The 20,424-nt window shown below is 35.6% G+C and overlaps 1 protein-coding gene across 3 annotated transcripts in view; it reads right to left on the reverse strand.

Annotated features, from left to right (window-relative positions):
* Nucleotides 1-10,272: 10,272 nt before the first annotated feature.
* Nucleotides 10,273-20,424, reverse strand: part of SCN9A (sodium voltage-gated channel alpha subunit 9) — a 70,618-nt gene continuing 60,466 nt past the window's right edge. For all 3 annotated transcript variants that reach the window (XM_040972077.1, XM_040972076.1, XM_040972078.1), the window contains exons 22-26: nt 20,361-20,414; nt 19,432-19,569; nt 13,763-13,867; nt 13,379-13,649; nt 10,273-11,465 (exon numbers count right to left, since the gene is read on the reverse strand). In XM_040972077.1, coding sequence (XP_040828011.1) covers nt 10,273-11,465; nt 13,379-13,649; nt 13,763-13,867; nt 19,432-19,569; nt 20,361-20,414 — 1,761 coding nt within the window. The remainder of the gene's footprint in view (nt 11,466-13,378; nt 13,650-13,762; nt 13,868-19,431; nt 19,570-20,360; nt 20,415-20,424) is intronic.

Here is a 20,424-nt window from a genome sequence, read left to right on the forward strand (position 1 = left end):
TCTGGTGTACATACTCCTTCCTTCTGGAGCCCATTTTCATGGAAAAGAACCTAGGATTTAGTGGGACTTTGGCTCTAGGTGAGTTCAGGTGTGTAGTCTCTGAGTGGTTGCTTTTGTCTTAAGTATCTTTGCCCTTCTATTCTAAATTTCATAGGGATAGAAGTGTTGTTTTGAGATGAACAAAGATCCCTGGGTGGATATCCCTATCTCACAGAGCACTTTTGTCAGTCTCCCTGAAGCTTGTAACGGTCTGGGCCCTGTTCTTGAGCTGAGGCAGACAAAGGTGGCTTCTCCTGTACCACTGTCAAGCCTGAATGATGCCGTGCCCATGCACTGATGCCCATGCACTGACTTGGAATGTAAAATTATCCCTGCATTTCAAGGGTTAATCCTACTCAGTGAATTAGTGATTTTTATTTTTATAAGCTGAATGAATTTCATGTGCTTCACAATATCGATATAGGATATATCTGGTTCTTCTTGGCTCCCTTCTGGAAAGCAAATAAGTTTTTCAGAAAACAAAATATTTAATAATGCCTTTTTCCAGCTTTATTTTTCTCAAATTTTCCTTCATCAGTGTGTGTGTGTATTTACTATATATTACATCTATATACATATATAAACATTTTACTGAAATCATCAACTAGAACATAAGTATGAAGGTATTGCATGACAATTCAATCTCTTAATTTGAGAAAATCAACAAGTTTGGTTGTAATTTTCACAAGACTTCTTTATTGCAAAGTCAGATTCACTCCCGAAGTGACCACAATGGTCAGTGCTGTGCCAGTCCGAAGCCGGGAGTCAGGAGCTTCTTCCAGGTCTCCCATGTGGGCACAGGGTCTTAAGGCTTTGGGCCATCCTTGACTGCTTTTCTAGGCCACAAACAGGCAGCTGGATGGGAAGTGGGGCTGCTGTGATTAGAGCCAGCACCCATATGGGATCCTGGTGCATTCAAGGCAATGACCTTAGCCGCTAGGCCACTGCATTGGGACTAATCTGTAAAATTTTATAGCACATAATTATTTGAAATATGTTTCTAATCAAAATAAAAGGGGCAGGGCCTGGCACAGTAGCGTAATGGCTAAAGTCCTCACTTTGCACAGAATCCCTTATGGGTGCCGCTTTGTATCCTGGCTGCTTCATTTCCCATCCAGCTGCCTGCTTGTGGTCTGGGAAAACAGTAGAGGATGGGCCAAAACCTTGGGATCTTGCACCCACATGTGAGACTTGGAAGAAGCTCCTGGCTCCTGACTTCGGATTGGCTCAGCTCTGGCTGCTCTGGCCACTTCGGGAGTGAATCAGCGGATGGAAGATTTTTCTCTCCGTATTTCCTTCTTATTATAAATCTGATTTTCCAATAAAATAAATATTTTTTTATAAAAGGAAAATCTGTCTTCTTAAAAAATAATAACGGGATAATCAGGACAGTTTTAACAAACTATTTTCAATCAGAAATACAAACCATAAGTTAACTCTAAAATTACATCTTTGTTTCATTCCTTAAGGTTTTGGCTAGAATTGTCAAAGTAAAATATGATATTTTTAAAGATTTAGTTTATTTCTTTAATTTATTTGGAAGGAAGAGCTAGAGACTCTGCACCCACGTGTGAGACTGGGAAGAAACTTCATCTACTGTGGCCATTTGGGAAATAAATCAGTGGAAAGATCACACTCTCTCTCCATAAATTGATCGCCTTTCCAATAAAAATAAAACAAAAATCTTAAAATGAACTACCCAATGAAAACAGGAAGCATGTGGGTATTGCGGTGTGTATTTGTGGTTCAGGTGCTCACATCCGAATCCTGAGTACCTGGGCTCAGTACCTGTCTTTGGCTCTCAGTTGCTGTTTCTTGTCAGTGAAGTTCCTGGGATGGAGTAAGTTATGCCCAAAAGAATTAAATATCTACCATCTGTGTGGGAGACCTAGATGGAGTGTTCTGAATTCTGCTTCCTGCCCTGTGCTTGCCCCAGCTGTGCTCTTGTTCTGGGAAGTGAACCAGTTGAAGGAAATCCTGTCTTCTGTCTCTTAGATAGACGCAGCAATTTTTTTAAAGTGCAAATGTTGGGAAACGATCAACTTAGAAGAAAGTATCTATTTTTTAAAGATTTTTTTTTTTTTAATTAGAAAGGCAGATTTACAGAGGAGACAGGGAAAAGGTCTTCCACCCACTGGTGTACTCCCCAAGTAGCCACACTAGCCAGAGTTGAGCCAGTCTGAAGCCAGGAGCTTCTTCCAGGTCTCTGGTGTGGGTGCAGGGTCCCAAGACTTAGGGCCATTCTTTACTGCTTTCTCAAGCTACAGGCAAGGAGCTGGGTGGGGAAGTGGAGCAGCCAGGACACAACCTGACATCCATATGGAATCCTTTGCAGGCAAGGTGAGGATTTTAGCCACTAAGCTATTGGGCAGGACCCAAAAAGTGTTTTGTTTTAATGTAGAAGATACACTAAACATTGTTTTTAGTTGTTTTCTTTGCTGCTTGATGTTTTCTGAGGTATTTCTAAATTCTGCTAGGGGAATTAAGTAGCAGCTTAACAATCCTTTTCAATACTGCCATTTTTCTCCACTCTATCTGTTGAGCACTAGACAGTCTGACATTTGTTTCTGAAAGACACATGTATAGTCTGTTTTAAGCCTCTCAAAGCCAGAAAGCATTGGCAAATTACATAAAATATTTAAGTGTAAAAGTGGTCAAAATCAAAATGGAATAATGTGTGCCAGCAATTGCACAAGAAATAAATGCAGCCACAACTGTGCGAAGAAAGAATTTTCACTTTCAATTGCTTAGTATGAATATCATAAAGAGATTTAGTCAGAATGCAACTTTTTAATAAAGGCTACTACAATTTTTTAAAGTGTTAATTTTAGCATTGTTATCATTTTCCATGATACAGTTTTGTAGGTATAGGGAATGCTGCAAGGTCATCTGTATTGTCACTAGGCACTTGTTCTCAGACTGGTACTACTCTTTAATTCTTATGGCCAATGATCTCTGCTCAAAATATCTTATACAGTTCTCAGTTCACTTTCAAAAACTTACTTCATCAATCTCAATATGCTCATATTTTACTATGAGATGCAGATTTCCATTCCCATGCCCTATTGTTGCCAAAAATAAATCGTTCTTTGGCGAGTCTCTGTTAATTAGGCTTTAATTAGGTATGTAACATATACCTACTCTGTATTTTCATTGTAATAACTCTTGTCAACAGAAGGAAAACTATTGAGGCTGCAGCAGACAGAGGAAGATAGAAAAGTAATAAAGTGAAAAGGACATCGGTGCAGTCACAATGTATATAGTCTTTAGGCCGTGTATAACTTATAGACAGAATAGGGTAGAGCTTGTGCCATCTTTCCAGACTTTTTGGAAATTATAATGGGAGGAAATGACAAATTCTCAAGCAGGGAGATGATATTCACAATCTAGTTGAGTTGCTGTACTGAGAATGGGTTTGCAAATGAGATAAGAATGGATTTAGGCAGATGTAAGAAAGATCTTACTCTGTTGTAAGGACTAGAGATTATGGTTTGAATAGAGAGTTAGCTGTGGACATTAACAGAAATTAATAGATTTGTATTATAATTAAGAGGTAGAATGAGCAGAACTTTAATGGAAGTGGAAGGGTAAGGAAAGAGTTATTGATATGGGCAACAGGGTAGATTGTGATACCAATCACTGTGAAGGAAAATGTGTGTGTATGTGTTTGTGACGTAGTTCATGAAACCGTGGAATTAAAAGGTTATTTTTGCGTGAAAAGATTTACAAAATACACACATACTTTTTCATAATGCAGCATTTTGGTGAACTTTTTGAAGATCTTATGTGCATATAGTTCCTATGTAAATAATGAAAATTCAGGAAATAAACTTTTCCTGGAATCTAACTGGCAAGAACATTGCTCTCCAACTTCCCAAATTAGGGAACTGTTAGAAGTAAATTTCTGTGTTCAAGTCACACACTGTATCATATTTTAGTGACATACTGACAAAAGACAAAGAACTAAGAGAAAGCTGAAAGTATAATGCTGATTTCTATGGCTGTGATAACCTCTTTAGTCTCTCAGTTCTGAATCTCATGCTTCTTGCCAATCTGTAATATACAAAAGTGAATTAACCTAAGAGTGAAATATAGCATAATCTTCTTTACAATATAATCTTCCTTTAATGTTTGTGACATGGAGACTTTATTATGTTCCACTTAATACCTGTTTAAAATAATACAGCATTTCCTTAGATTGTAAAGGCATGAGTAGTTAGTAACTTCAGATTCTCTTGTCCAAAGAAAATGGCACTGAAAACGACTCATTTTATTTGTTTTTAATTACAAATGTGGTGTCTTGATGCCAACAGTTGGATGCAGTGAATAGTGGCTAAGTGGACATAAATAGTTCAGTAACGGGCTAAGGTTGGTCTTACACATCAGTCAGTGAGGTCAGTGCACCAACCTCTCTCTGGTATCCCTGTCTTCATGCTTCCACAGTCAGATGGTACATTACGATTTGATAAAACAACTTCTAACAGTCAGCTGTTCTGTATCCTCTCCTGAGCATGGCATTACAGTGTGTAGGAGAGAGTATTCATATTCTAATTTCCATAGCAAGTTACCAAAAGCTCAGCAGCTTGAAGCAGTGCAAACATCTGTTTTTCTGAGACAGAAGCCCGGTTACAGGTATTGAGGACACATGATTCACCAACCTTTTCCAGTTCTTTTAGATGGAATTCCTATTAACACTCAGTTTACAGTCTTTCCTTAATGAGCAGGATGTGGTTCTTTCCTGTATAAAGATGCTCGCTTTTCAAGCATATCCTTAGAGCATGAGGAAGCATGAATCATTTTCAGTGAGAATAGTGAGAGAAAAGTGTATAAAAATAAAAACGCGTGAGTCTTGAGATACTTCAACAACTGAAGGCCACCTTCAGATAAACAAAATTTTAAGTCAGCCCAGGGAAATCCATGTGAAGCTCAAAATTATTTGTAAATGTTATAACTGAAAAAAAGCTATAACATATAAAGTTTAACATTATCTATTTCTATATATCCCAAAATTCTAATTTTTTTTGTCATTGAAGGTAGAAATGAATAATGCTAGCATTTAAGGAATGATTGCTTACATAAAAAGATTAATTGAGCAAAATTGATGGGTATGTTGTCTTATGGTAAATAAAACCAAATTGAAGGTGTACCCACAAATATTTAGTTTTGAGTAAGAATCTTTTACCAGGTTTTCAAATTAACAACTTTTAAATATTTTCTATACATTGTGTAAGTTGTTCGTATTAGAAATTCTAACCAAGATGATACAAACATTACAGATGACTCATAAATCTCTAAAAGTTGCCTTTTTCTCAGATCTATTATTAATGTAAATATAGCTCTCACATTCCTTATTGCTGGTTTGCAACATCAATTATTCATCTTTATTTTCCTGTTTGTTTCAAATGCTGTTGCAGCAAAGGTCTCCTCTGCTCTGGCTAGCATGCAGTTTCTCTGTCCCTTGAGACAATACCCTAGGCTGTGTAGCTCATTTTTCCTGGATTATGGTATAATGCCATTTTAGCATTAAATAATTTAACTTTTTCCCTGTAAGAAACTTATGTGTGTGTGAATAAGTCACAATGGGATGGAAAATGATTTCATTTTGCAGACTGGGTATAAGAATTAATTCCAAGGTCTCTGGAAATATATCATACCTTTGTTTATATGCCACTAGAAAAATATACAAAATTGAACTAAGGGCCTGACAGAGCAGCAGTTATTTCAGTGTACTTACTGAAAGACCATCAGCAGAAGTATTTGCTCAGAGCCAAAACAAAAATGAATATATTAACAAGTAAATATTGGAAAGGTTATCTCTTTTTCTTGGAATAAGTTAAGCCATATTGTATGTACACTATTCTGGAGTTTAAAACAGTTTAATTCACAAATGTCAATAAATTTGGAAACATTTTTGTGTAGATTTCACATCACTAAATGACCACTACCCACTAAAAGGATATATGAGATTCTTGAGTGTATTTCTTCTTATGTAATATGAACTTGAATAAATGCTGTCATTATTTAACATTTGTGGAATGCATTATACCAATCACTGCACAATAAAAGTAACCCAAGGTCATTCATATGCTAGCCGCTAATTGGCTATCACACTACTACCATGACTAATGTAAGTTCTTAATTCTGTGTTGTCAGGCATTGTGTAATTGCTTCATATGGCTTATCTAATTCCACACTTACAATCATATTAGGAAGTAGTACTACTTTTCTCATTTTTTGAAGGCAAAAGCTGAGGCCTTTAAAAATCAAATTACGTATCCAGGAAATTTACATGCCCATTGCTTAATTGGGATGCAAATGCACTTCTGGTCTCAGACCTGAGATTTTAGCCATTATGAATGTACCAAAATTTTCAATGCTATTATGAAAGAAAAAGTTTCATCATGTGGCTAAATGTGTGTGTATTTCCACATTCTGTCTCAAATCTTACTCTCCTGTAGCATCTCTGTGCTGGATCTCAGTGAGTTGCTGTAGGGCTCTCTGTTCATTATCCTCCCTCAGGACTTCTTGGAGGGGAAAGCTCTAGTTCTAATGACTGAGTTGCTAAATTTACCCCTGTAAAGGTTATTCTCACTGAAACAGAAAATGCATGCACACATGGTTTGTTAAGAGTTTTATTTTTATATTTTATTACAAGGTGTCAGTCTTGGGTATAATCACAATTATGACAAACTCAAACATTTTGAGCATTCATACAGCTATGAAATTTATAAAGACTTCTGTGTAAACACTATTATACTTATGACTATTTACTTTCATGAGGCAGTTTTTGACTGTCTTCCTCAAGAATATAATTGCAATAATAAGCCAAAGACTTTTTTTTTAATTGGGTGGTATCTATTGTTATGTTCTAAACCCAGGCCAATGACATGGCCATCTTCTTTTGCTTTGCCGTCTCTGAATTGTTTCCATTACATTTCTAAAAAATTGCTATTTGGGCTGCATTGTATGTATTTTGCTTTTCCTCTCTTTCACAAACTATTCAAATTCTATAAGATCAGGTTGGTATTTGCTACTACTACTATTTGGAAGCAGCCCGTAAGACACCTTTTTTCATAATGGTCAAAAATGTTAAAATACATTGATTCAAATGGTATTTGTTTCCATTTTATTCTAAAATTTCCAGTGAATCTGTCATTCTACATTATTAAGTGAAATTAGCCCAGTAACCACGTGATGAACATTGCTATTGAGAGTGTGTTTAGAAGGGTAGTATTTCATAATCAGTCCAAAAAATAACCTGACATAAGTTTTGGTCCAAACTTTTACTGTGATTAATGAGCTGTTTCAAATATTGTTTTTATTTGATAACATGTGATTTCTGGGATCCATATTATATAAACATATAACCCAGCTATTCTATATTTTTAAAAAATACACTTCATGGGTCCAGCGTGTTGGTATAATGTCTAAGTACTCACTAAGATCCCATACAGATGCCAGTTTGTATCCTACCTGCTCCACTTCCTTTCCAGCTCCCTGCTAGTGGTTTGGCACCAACGTAGGAGACCTGGAAGAGACTCCTAGCTCCAGGCTTTGAATCAGCTTAGCCCTGGCCATTGTGGCCACTTAAGAGTGATCCAGCAGACGGAATATGTTTCTCTGTCTTTTCCTCTTTCTGCAAATCTGCCTTTCCAATAACAATATTTTAAAAATATATACTTCATGAAATGGAGAAAATAAAACAAGTTTGTAATCTTTTTTGAAATGGAAAAAAAGAAAAATTGGCAGAAGAATCACTTGCCAATTTTTTTCTACATAAAATAATATAAAAACAGTACTAATATATCTCAAATAAACCCATTAAATATATCACAAATAAATTATCATAAAATATTCATGATGGAGTTATATTAACATGGGTTCAAGATAATGACAATGGATAGAACTGAAATTTCAAATGACAATTTCCTAGTTGAATGTAATTAAAGCTTATAGGCAGTATTTTCCAGGGCATTGTGTATGTATCTTTCACATTAAGTTAAAGTTTGGATCCAGTTGCTTAAGATGAATGATCAACACAGATGTAAAAAAAAAAAATTGCCCTAGATTCAATTTCATATCTAGATTCAATTGTCTAGATTAAATTTCAAAAGTTTAGAAGTGATCATCTCTCATATCAACATTACAAAATAGGAAGTTACCTCAAAAAGTTAATGGAAATTGTGTATTATCAAGTTCCATTTTCTGTGAATTTTTGAAGGTCTCTTGTGCCACAGCTAAAAAGCATTCTAGGTGTAAAGTTCTATGGAAATGTTTATTTGATTTTCATTTTCACAACTAATTCTTAATATCCCTTTCTGTATTACATTCTCTGCACATATCTCTTCAACCAATTGTTTAATCATCCTTTTTAGCATTACAACAAAATATCTTATATTCTGATTATAGAATTTAGTTGAACAGAAAATTAATGAACTTTTTATAATTTTGCTTCAAAAACTCAATTTTCTAAGATTATCTGCTAAACAGGTAAATGATTTGTTGTACATAATTTGATAGAAGGATCTCACATTTTTGTAAGAAATCAAACAATTTATCATGATTAAGTTTATTTTTAAATTACTGCTAATAGGAATTTTTAAAATGTTTTCCAATCATTAGTATACTAACAACTGCTAGATCAAGTGAATGTTTGGTAAATTAAAAACTTGAGTAATTGATGGATGCAAAATATACTTCTGAGTTTAGATTTAAGGAGAAAAAGGACTTCCTCCTTTTTAAAAAATAGATGTAAGAATAGAGGTCCCCCAGGCCCGGCGACGAGGCCTAGTGGCTAAAGTCCTTGCCTTGGACGCCCCGGGATCCCATATGGGTGCCGGTTCTAATCCCGGCAGCTCCACTTCCCATCCAACTCCCTGTTTGTGGCCTGGGAAGGCAGTCGAGGACGACCCAAGGCCTTGGGACTCTGTGTGGGATACCTGGAAGAAGTTCCTGGTTCCTGGCATCGAATCAGCATAGCATCGGCCGTTGTGGTCTCACTTGGGGAATGAATCAGTGGGATGGAAGATCTTCCTCTCTGTCTCTCCTCCTCTCTGTATATCTGACTTTCTAATAAATAAATTAATGAAAAAAAAATAGAGGTCCCCAAGGATAGCCCTACAAATTTTAAAGGCTGTTGCAAATAGGTTAGGAAAAAATCAGTTTGATTGCCCTCATTCATATTAGATATCTAGACACAGGTGTTGAAAAGCTTTTATGTTTGCCAAACCTACTTAATGATGGTATCTGAGTGACAGTGAATACTGTACTGAAGTAATTGTTCATATGTGGTTTATGATCTGAAATAACTAATTGTCAGGAATTTAGTGAAGGACAATACCAATTTTCCTTAGAACTAAAGAGTGGTTTAAAGTTACATGAGAAAGGAGAAAGATGTAATGAGACTGAGTTGGAGCTTCATTAGTGCAGTGCTATGTTTTATAGATAATAGAACTTTTATCCAGTGAGTTTAGCTTCAGTTATTTTCAATTTTTCCTTTGAAGAATGTGGCATTTACTTAGAATGTTTTTCAAATTCTGTAGTATTTTTTCAGTAGAGTGGAAATGTAAAAAGATGTGAAGCATAACACTCAAAAGGTAAGTCAGACTCTGAATCAAAGGGTCAAGCCAAAGGAAAATTTAAGGTAAAGTCAACAGCCAAAGTAGGTTGTTAATCCAAGACATTACATAGGCGCATAAAAATTGATTCTGATGAAATGTAGAAAGAATTTAAAAGCACCTGAAATAGAGAATGACATGGATAAAGCAGTCTAGCTTGCTAATAATCACTCATTACTAATATCTGTTACTTTTAGGCATTTTAGCTGCAAAGCCAAAGCAAATACTTTAATGACTTCCAAATAATTTTCTATTTCTCAGTGTGAGCTGGATCATGTATGTTACTTTTTTGTATTTACAAAAGAAACAAATAATGGTTAATGAAAAGAGGACAAGGCAGATAAAATTTTCTGCAGAGTCTTCTGATTTATTTAAAAAATTGCATCACCTTTGATGCTGTAAGTGGTCACAGCAGAGTTACTCTTGTACTTACAGAATCATTTAGCAGTGCAAAAAATAGCCTAATGCTAACGCTGCCCTTCTGTTTCAGGGAAGCAGTTTGTACTGCCTTTGCAAATATTTTGATAAAACATTTTGGCATACACCTCTTTATAAGTCTTATTAACACAAATACATGACCTCCATAGACTGTAAACAAGGTATCAAAAAACAGGTTCTATTTTTTGCTTTCCTTGTCATCTTTCCCTGTGTCCTCCTTCTCTGCTTTGTCTTTTTCATACTTTTCTTTCTCTGGCTTCGTTACACTATCATATGAAGGTGGAGAGATGGTGGAAGCAGTTGCATCTGTTTTTTCTGGACTTGAATTATTATGAACATTATCAAAAACTATGTCTGCTTTATTGGGTAAATTGTCATCTCTATCTGCATCTTTTACGTATATGCTTGATATATTTTTGACATTTTGCCGTAAGCGATAACGTCTGTAAGCACGTTGAATAATAGTGGCAGACACATCCTCTTGTTTTCGTTTCAGTGTAGTTGTGATTGGCTCATAGGACACTTTCGAAGGATTTGCAGACATGAATCTTTCTTCCATCTGTGAACGAAGAGAATCCATCTCCCCACTCTCACCCAAAACACGCTTTGTGAAAGCAAATAAGATGTCAAGGCAATGGATCCGGTCGCCACTGACCATTGGCAGGTCCATGGCAATGAGCTGTACTTTGTTTGGTTTTGCTATGAGAAGAGGAGGGTCCAGGGCAGCGGCAAAATCAGAGAGTTTGCTATATTCTATAAACTGGGTGGCATCTGGGTCAAACTTCTCCCAAACCTCATAGAACATCTCAAAGTCATCCTCACTCAGGGGCTCAGTACTTTCCTCAGTAGCAACACTGAAGTTCTCCAGGATGACAGCAATGTACATGTTCACCACCACCAGGAAGGATATGATGATGTAACTGACAAAATAGAAGATTCCAACAGATGGGTTCCCACAGTCTCCTTCAGTGTAGCTTCCAGGATGAACTTTCTTTGGGTCACAGTCGGGTGGGCCACTATTAAGGATAGGTGCTAGCAGTCCATCCCAGCCAGCAGAGGTGGTTATCTGGAACAGGCAGATCATGCTGTTTCCAAAAGTCTCAAAGTTGAACATGTCATTAATTCCAGCTTCCTTTTTAACATAGGCAAAGTTGGACATCCCAAAGATGGCATAGATGAACATGACCAGGAAGAGCAGGAGGCCAATGTTAAACAATGCAGGAAGGGACATCATCAAAGCAAAGAGCAGGGTACGGATCCCCTTTGCTCCTTTGATCAGACGTAGGATTCGGCCAATCCTGGCCAGTCGGATCACTCGGAACAGGGTAGGTGACACAAAATATTTCTCTATCAGATCAGCCAGGAACATACCTATTTATGGTGGGAAGGAACAGGAAAGAAATATTTAAATATTCATGTCACAGAAGATCATGACTATATTTTTGTTTGCCATATCAGCCATAACTAGCCTCAATACTTTGTTGCCTATCACTGTAGATCTTTTTCTGCAAGGACATACTCATATGAATATACATACATACATATGCACTCATGTTAACAGGCTTTTCTTTGTCATGTTTTATGCCACATGACATGAAAATATTTCCATGCAAATGGAGCAAAATCATTTCTTAAAACTGTAAAGGTATACTTAAGAATGGGAATATACTGAACCAGTTTATTTTGGCTGAAAAAATAGTATAAGTTTTGATAATACATTAATAGACATTTAGTCAAATAATATATCTAGATTTCACTATATTAATCAAGTCATCTCCAGAAACCTACTAATGGTACATGAAAGTGCTTATATTCCATATGCCCACTTGGTCATCAATATTAGAATTACCCTTCTCCCTTATAACCTCCCCTAGAAAATGTTTGACATTTAAACACATGTATTATGGTTTTAATTTTTGTAGGAAGAATGATCCATCACATTTCTTACTGCAAATTTGTATAGTGTATGTTAAATTTATAACTAGACATTTTCCTTTATTGAAATTTTGGATGAAGTTTTTGAACAATATTTCCTAAATTTTTGTCTACATTGGCTATTGATACTTGTAATTTGAATCTAATTTTAGCTGATTCTTTCACTTTGAAAGAATGTCATAACATGATTCAGATTAAAATCATGTGTTCCATTGTTTCAATACCTGCTTTCCAATAAAATATTAAAGAGGAATAGATCAGATTTACAGAGACAAAAAAATCCTACATCTTCTGGTTTATTCCATAAATGGCCACAATGGCTGCAGTTGAGCTGACCAGGAGCTTCTTCCCAGTCTCCCATGTGGGCTCAGGGCCCCAAAGTCTTGGGCCATTCTGGGCTGCTTTCCCAGGCCACAAACAGGGAGCTGGATGGAAAGTGGAGCATTTGGGGCATGAATTGCTACTCATAAGGAATGCCAGCAGTTTGAGGTAGAGGATCAGCCAGTTGAGACATCACACTGGCCAAATTTTTGTTTTCTTTTTCAATTGTGTTTAGCCAACAGAAGTGTTAGAACAGCATTTTTCTTGACTTAATCACAATACTTCTGGAATTACTGCTCTTAATTTATACCTAAATTTTAAAATTAATTAGTTACAAAAATAAGTTTCATTTCTGGGAAGAAATATTAAAGTTTTAAAATGCCAATTCTGTTATGTGACACTCAATGTTGTGATTCCTTATGGAACTTTGAACCCTCCTGGGACTTTTTCGTCACCTGCAACATGATAATCTCTCTGCTAATATTTTAAATATAAAAAACAAAAATGTAGTCCTAAGAAATTAGGACTGTTAGGATAATGAAAAGTGACATAAGAAAACAGTTTCAATAATGAAAGGAGATGAAATATAAATTCACATGATGATCATAGGAATCACTGATAACTGACAAGTTACTCCATTTTTATAGACTTGCACTGAGTTAAGAAAGGGAGCAAGCACTTTGTGAAAATTCTCTAGAAATGTGACAATTCTAAAAGGATCACACATTTCTAGCTAATGATGTCATTAATTTCACATGCTGAAATTGTAAGTAATTAGCTCCTATAGCTGTTTTCAAGATTACCTAGATTTTTAAAATGGTAATAGACTAAATATCAGTGGTTATGATGTCCCTCCCATAGTCAGAAGCATTCAGTTTTCAGATCTGTAGTGAATTCTGACAAGGGGTTCCATTTTGCTCTGTTTTTAAGGTTCCTTCATTCTTTCAAAAAATGACTTGATTCTAAAGTAGACTTACAAACTGTCAGAAAATATGTAAATTTTTTATATTAAAAATTTATGCTCTTACCTACAATAGAAAGAATCACTACCACAAAATCAAAAATGTTCCATCCTATTGTGAAGTAGTAATGCCGGAGGGAGATCAGTTTCAGCACACATTCTCCAGTGAAAAGGATAATAAAAACCACATTGATCCAATATAAAACCTGTGTCATATAGGCACTTTGGTCGTCTTTTTCTACCATCATGGTTACCATGTTGAGGCAGATAAGAACCATAATGCTGATATCAAAAGCCTGGTTTGTTACTAGATCAAAAATACATCCTTGGAATTTATTCTGCAAAGGTAAAAGAATGACAGGAGTATTAAGTTTCTAGCAATATTAAGATATTTGTTAAAGATGAATTTTAAACAATTTGAAAATGGCATGCTAAAGATATATGTACTTACCCCTGGCCGAGGGATTGGCTTTTGTGGTTTCTTGGAGCCCAGCTTTTTCATTGCATTATAGTATTTCTTCTGTTCTTCTGTCATAAAAATGTCTTGACCTCCAAGGTAAATAAATGAAAAATAAATCTAGTTAAAACCAGAATTACTTCCTATTTTTCTTCATTGAGATAGATTAACATAGTAGCTAAAAAACAAACACTTTAAAAAGTTACACATATTTTGGAACATGAATCTTTTTTTTTTTTATTATGTTGCATTATGTGACAGTTTCATAGGCTCTGGGATTCTCCCAACCCCATGAATCTGTTTTAAGGCACTGGAACTATAATGTGTGCATTGTATGATAACAATTAGATGGGTTATCTTTTCAGGTCCCAACCTGTTTTACATTAAATCTATATGTGTGGTAAAGGTGGTCAAACACTGACAAATTTCACTAACTTCAGCTACAGAAAGATATAAGCAATATAAGACAAGGACCCCATTCCCAGAGAAGCAATTGTGATTTCAGCAAAGAACTAATAGAATAGAGACTTCCTGGGACACTCAGGAGAGAGGACCAGATACATCACTGTGCTGTGAGCCAGCCCTACATCAATATGATCTGGGTAATGCCATCTTGACAAGATAAGGTAAGAAGCTGCTGTGACCCCCAGCACTGGCTGTTTTAACAGATAGGTCCTGGGACTGGGTCCTTTAACTGACTTCAGGCCCTGCTTGGGGAACTTACAAGGGTCTGAATGGTGACTTTGTACAAGTAGAGGGCAGATTGCCTCCCTTCCACACCAAAGTTGCACACAGCATTTTCCATGATCAAGTCACTGATGAACTCTGTTCTAACTACTGCTACCAGAAGGCACCATGCCAGATGCAGTGCTTTGTGGCTGTGGAAATTTTTAGCATGAATCACCAAGCTAAGGAATTAGTAAGTTAAAATTGGGTTCCTGTGCATCTTTTCAATTTGACTTTGGAGAATCAAGAGCTCTCTTGTGGGATGGATCTCAGAATGAGTCATGTGATACACTACATGGAAGTTTTATATGAACTGAGAATTAGCTAGTTGACCTTGGCAAGAAAACTCATGACCCCAAACAACCCAGTCATTTCTAGCATTCTTAGTCCCACTGGCTGAAGCCAGAGGTATTCCATCATACTCATCCTGAGCATTTTTCCACACTCTTGAATCTCCTTCCTAGCCTTAACCTGCATACAAATGAGAAGCGCAGGTGAAAAGCTTAGGCACTATACCAAGCCCCAGCATCAAATCTTTTGTAATAAAGTCTTCGCAAAAACAAGAGATTTCCCCAAATGTGCAAAACATTAGTATATCTCATGATGAGAAACTCTGCAGAGATATAAAAACAAATATTAGAAATCAAGTATTTAAGAAGGCAAATAAAAATACAGTAGTAATCTTTAATAACAGTCTTGGTGAGGCAAAGAAATGAGGTAAAGTATTACAAAGAGGTGTGACTGGTTTGTAGAGTGATAAACTAAGATCAAAGCACTAAAGAAAACAGTCACATCGTATTGAGGAAAAAAACATGGGCTTTCATATGACCATGTCACTAATCTATTTCTTGCTCTGCAAACTATTTATCCTTTCTAGACTTAAATTATGTGCTTCTATTAGTATGCTACTTTCAAGAAAGGGAAAAAGCACATCTATACTGCCTTTTATGGCGTGATGGTAGTAATGATAGGATTTTGACAGCTAGGGCAACTAAGAACAAAGAGGAAGGAGAAGCTAGGTACTTGAGAGACTCCTGGAATTTGTAAAAACAGTGAAATGGTCTCAACCAACCTTTATGATCTGGCTTTTTTCGTCAAATATTTAGGCACCAACAAACCACAAACATATGGAGAATCAAGGAAATGTGACACACATTCAGGCACAAAATCCAATAACTGAATTTACAAATAGATCAATCAAGTGCCTGATTCCCTCCTCAAAACTCCAATAGATTCTCCTAAACTGATGAATAATTCAATCACAAAATTTCCTGGAGATCAGCAGATGACTTGATCATGTGTAACACTTATGGCATCAACACATGCCATTTGTAACTATGCTGCCCAACATAATGGTACACAAGACTAGCAGATTTCTCACCAAAAACCTTGCAGCCCAGAGTCAGGACGATAATATATTTTAATGTATTAGTTTTTGGGTACATTGTTCTTTCTATCTTAAGAAATGAAAAAGAATCTTCCGGAAAAAAAAACCTTCAGGAAGTTTGTCACCAGCAGACCTGCCTTCCAAGATAAGCAAAAGTTAATCTAAAAGAAAATCATTCAAAAGTCTAAAAAATTCATACAAGTGTAGTATACAAATGCAAAATATTGTAATACTGTACTGGATGTATCTAAATCACTTTAAATTATGGCAGAAGATATAAAAGCAAACATATCCACAAATACCTTAAAAATACACAGTATAAAAAATGTAAATTTGTGATGATAGAAAATATCGAAGAATTAAAGATTTTTGTTATGTGATTGAATAATTTTATTGCCTTAAAATATACTGTTATTTATGTAAAATTCATGATAGTCATGAAGAAAATGTGTAGAAATCACACAAAAGAAATTAATGATAGCATAATAATGGGAAAACAAAAAAGAGAAATTATAAGGACAAAGAGAACAAAATTGTAATGATTTTTTTCAGTGATAATTTTAAATGTGAATCAGTTAAATGTTTCAAATCAGAGAGGGTACTAAAATGGCTTACAAACTCTACACATATAGTACTTACAAGAGATTCAATTTGGATTTAAGAAACTCTTCTTTTGAAAGTTCATGGATGAGGCCCAGGGTTGTGGTATAACAGATTAAGCCACTGCCTGCAATACTGGCATCCCATATGGACACCAGTTCAAGTCCTAGCAAGATCTAGCTCCCTGCTAACTGCTTGGGCCTTACATTCATAGGGAAGACCTGGATGAGACTTCTGGCTTTGGGCAGTGAACCAGCAGATAACAATTTTTCTCATTATCACCCTCTATAATTCTGCCTTTCATATAAAAATAAGTCTTTTTCTAAAAGATGTATTTTATTTTTATTGGAAAGGCGGATATACAGAGAGGAGAGACAGAGAGGAAGATCTTCCGTCCGATGATTCACTCCCCAAGTGAGTACAACGGCTGATACTATGCTGATCGGAAGCCAGGAGCCTCTTCCAGGTCTCCCACGCGGGTGCAGGGTCCCAAAGCTTTGGGCTGTCCTCAACTGCTTTCCCGGGCCACAAGCAGGGAGCTGGAAGGGAAGTGGGGCTGCCGGGATTAGAACCAGCATCCATATGGGATCCCGGAGGTGCAAGGTGAGGACTCAATCACTGCGTCATCACGCCAGGCCGTAAAAATAAATGTTGTACAAAGGAGTGCATGGGAAAAAATTGCATTCCATGCACATAGTAACCAAAAAAGGAGCAAGGGTGGCTATGCTTATATCAAAAAAGACCTTACATAAAATAGATATGATAAATAAGGTCATTGTGTAATGATAAAGGGTTAATTCATCACAGTACCTAAATATGTAAAACTTTGGCAAACTTGAAGGGAGAAATAGACAAATACAGTGAGTAGGGAATTTCATTATTTTCAATAGTGGATAAATTATCCATACAGGAAGCCAATAAGGAAATGCTATAAACTAAATCATACTAATGAGTTCATGCAGAACATTTCACCCAACAGCAATAGAATGCAATTCTTTAAGCACACATGAGCATTTTCTAGGATAATAACATGTTAAACCATGTTAGTCAAAATTAGTCCTATTAACATTTAAAAGACCAACTTCATGTCAAAGAATATTGCTAACCACAATGGAATAAAGTTGGGAGTCAGTAATGGAGGGAAAAATAAATTTCACAAATGTATAGAAAAACATTTTTGAACAAGCAATAGGTCAAAAGAAACTAAAAGTAAGATTTTTAAAAATCTAGAGAAAACCAAAAATGAATATGCAATATGATAGTTTGCTGATTACAGAAACAGCAGATATAAGTGAAAAGCTTACAGTTTATAAAAAGGGGGAATATTTGCAAGGGAAATAAAAGTTTCAAATGAACAATGTAATGATACATACCAAAAATACTAGCAAAAGAATAATTCCAAATTATAAGAATGAATAAGCAAAACTTAGAGCAGAAATAAATGAAAACATAAATCTCAGTGAACAAAGTAATTTTTAAAAGAAAACAGTCTGGTTAATGATTTGTCAATATTAAGAAAAATGGAGGGCTCAAATGGTGAAGTTGGAAATGAAAGAGGGAAAACTAGAACTATTGCCACTGAAACAAAAATAATGGTTACATAACTGTTACAAGCCACCAAATTGTGGTTGCTTATTTTTCTAATAGCATCTACCACTATCTCATATTAAGTATTTAGGGATACAGCATTATAAAGGATCCAAAAGAATTATCTAAAAGGTCATAGTGCATATCTACTAGTACTACCTAAATTGTACCTCTTACTAGAAGTATTTCCTTTTTTAAATAATTTGATGGTCTCATCTGCCAAGCAGCACCTACAGTATAATACCTCTGTGGTTAGTAATATGGCTAGAATAGTACCTCCCAAAATAATATGCTGAAATCCTATCCCTTAGTATTTCAGGATGGGATCTTAATTGTATCTTCCATGGTACTGTATTCAAATAAATGAAGGTCACATTAAGCTGGACGAGGGTGGATCCATTATTCCGTACCATTAGAATCTGTATTGGATGGATTATAGAGACCCAGAGCCAGTAGTATAGTATAGCTGGTAAAAGCTCTCACCTACAATGCTGGCATTTCATATGAATACCATTATTTGTCCCAGCTGCTCCACTTCTGATCCAGCTTTATTCTAACGACTAGGAAAAGCAATGGAAGATGGCCAAATGTTCGGTTCCCTGCACTGCCTTTGGAGACTCAGCTTAAGCTCCCCACGCCTGTTTTGAGCCTGGCTCTGATTGCTGTGGCCATCTGGGGAGTGAACCAGAAAATGGAAGATATTTGTGTGTAAATCCTCCCACTAACTCAAATAAATAAATCTATCCTTATAAAAGGATAAAAAGAGGAGAAGGAGAACAGCATGTGACCAGGAGAGAGAGACCGGAGTTCCATTACCACAAGTCCAAAAATGCCTGGACCATCAGAGGACAGAAGATGTATAGGATCCTCCCTGACAGGCTTTGAGGAGAGAGCATAGCCTGACAATACTTTGAACTTCTTGTCCGCAAATATCTGAGGGAATGCATTTCTGTTTATTCAAGCTATCCAGTTTTTGGCATTTCATTATTGCAGTCCTAAGGAACTAATGCAGTTGGCTGATGTACATCATAGAATTTAATATAATTCTGCTTTAAAATAAATGGTTGAGAAATCAGAACTTCTTCTATCCAAGTTCTAGGCTAATACACAATCAACTCAACAGGAAACTAAACTACCTTAACTATTCAGTCCTCTTTAGGATATGTCAGAAGTATGAAATAGTTGATACACTGATTAAGAATTATGACTTAAGAAATTTTCTGTGCAAAAAATCAAGTATTATCTGTGATAGTATGCGGCCCAATCATTTGAAAAATAAATTCTGTGGAAGATAACATTTGTTAAGCTTTTAGGGAAAATGTTGATTTCTTTTCAAGAAAATAAAGTTTTTTGAAATACTTATCTTCTTTTTCTGTTGGTTGAAATTATCTATGATGACACCAATGAACAAATTCAAGGTGAAGAATGATCCAAAGATGATAAAGATGACAAAATAAATATACATGTAGAGGTTGTGTTCATAACTGGGCTGTTGATCCACCTATAATATTAACAAAAATAGTACTATAAGAATGATTTTTTCCCCACATAGTTTGGTATTCAAAACCGTTCTCGGTAGGCTTGACATTTTAGTAGCCATAACATTGTGGAGGCTTAACATTATCACTTTCACAAAGTTTAATTAACAGTGGAAACATATTTAACAAATTCTACTATGTAAATATAAACTTCAAATGAGTACAAAGGGCCTATTTATATGTAGTCATTGTTTTCAAAATATCCAGAAACTTCAGCAACAAAATGACTTAGAAAATGTTTTTTTCTTTACAGAAAAAGACAGTATAAAAAGAGATAAAAATCATAGCTTTGTATATTTGACTATATTTTTGTCCATTTGTTTACAGAAATGTCCTTACTGAATTTTGTGGTAAGGCAAAGTAGCAAGTAGTTTTCAAATTTATTAATATGGAATTCATTTGACATACTTTTTTTTTGTAAAAAAATACTAATAAAACTTCATGAGATAAACTAATATTGGGCTTTTTTTTTTCAAATTATGCTTGCATTTTCTTGTTGGATCCTCACAAGGACACTATTAAGTGAGAACAGGATTATTTCTTTTCTATAGAAATAAATTTAGGTGTAGAGAACTTAAATCGTTTGCTTATAGTTTTGAGGATTTGCTGCACTTAGAACAACTAGACTATCTGTTGAAAGTTCTTCACTGTGTACATACCAAGCATTCCATGGAGCTATACTTTCAAAAACACTGAGCTGAGCCAAGGAATTTGCACATTTGTAAGATTTAGTGTTATGTTGACCAACACTTACATCAACAGAATCCACTGCTGCATACATGATGTCCATCCATCCTTTAAATGTTGCCTGCAAACAC

Source organism: Ochotona curzoniae, unplaced genomic scaffold (genome assembly GCF_017591425.1).
Source record: "Ochotona curzoniae isolate NIBS_2020 unplaced genomic scaffold, NIBS_Ocur_1.0 contig_2210, whole genome shotgun sequence".
In the NCBI taxonomy this organism is placed as follows: domain Eukaryota; kingdom Metazoa; phylum Chordata; class Mammalia; order Lagomorpha; family Ochotonidae; genus Ochotona; species Ochotona curzoniae.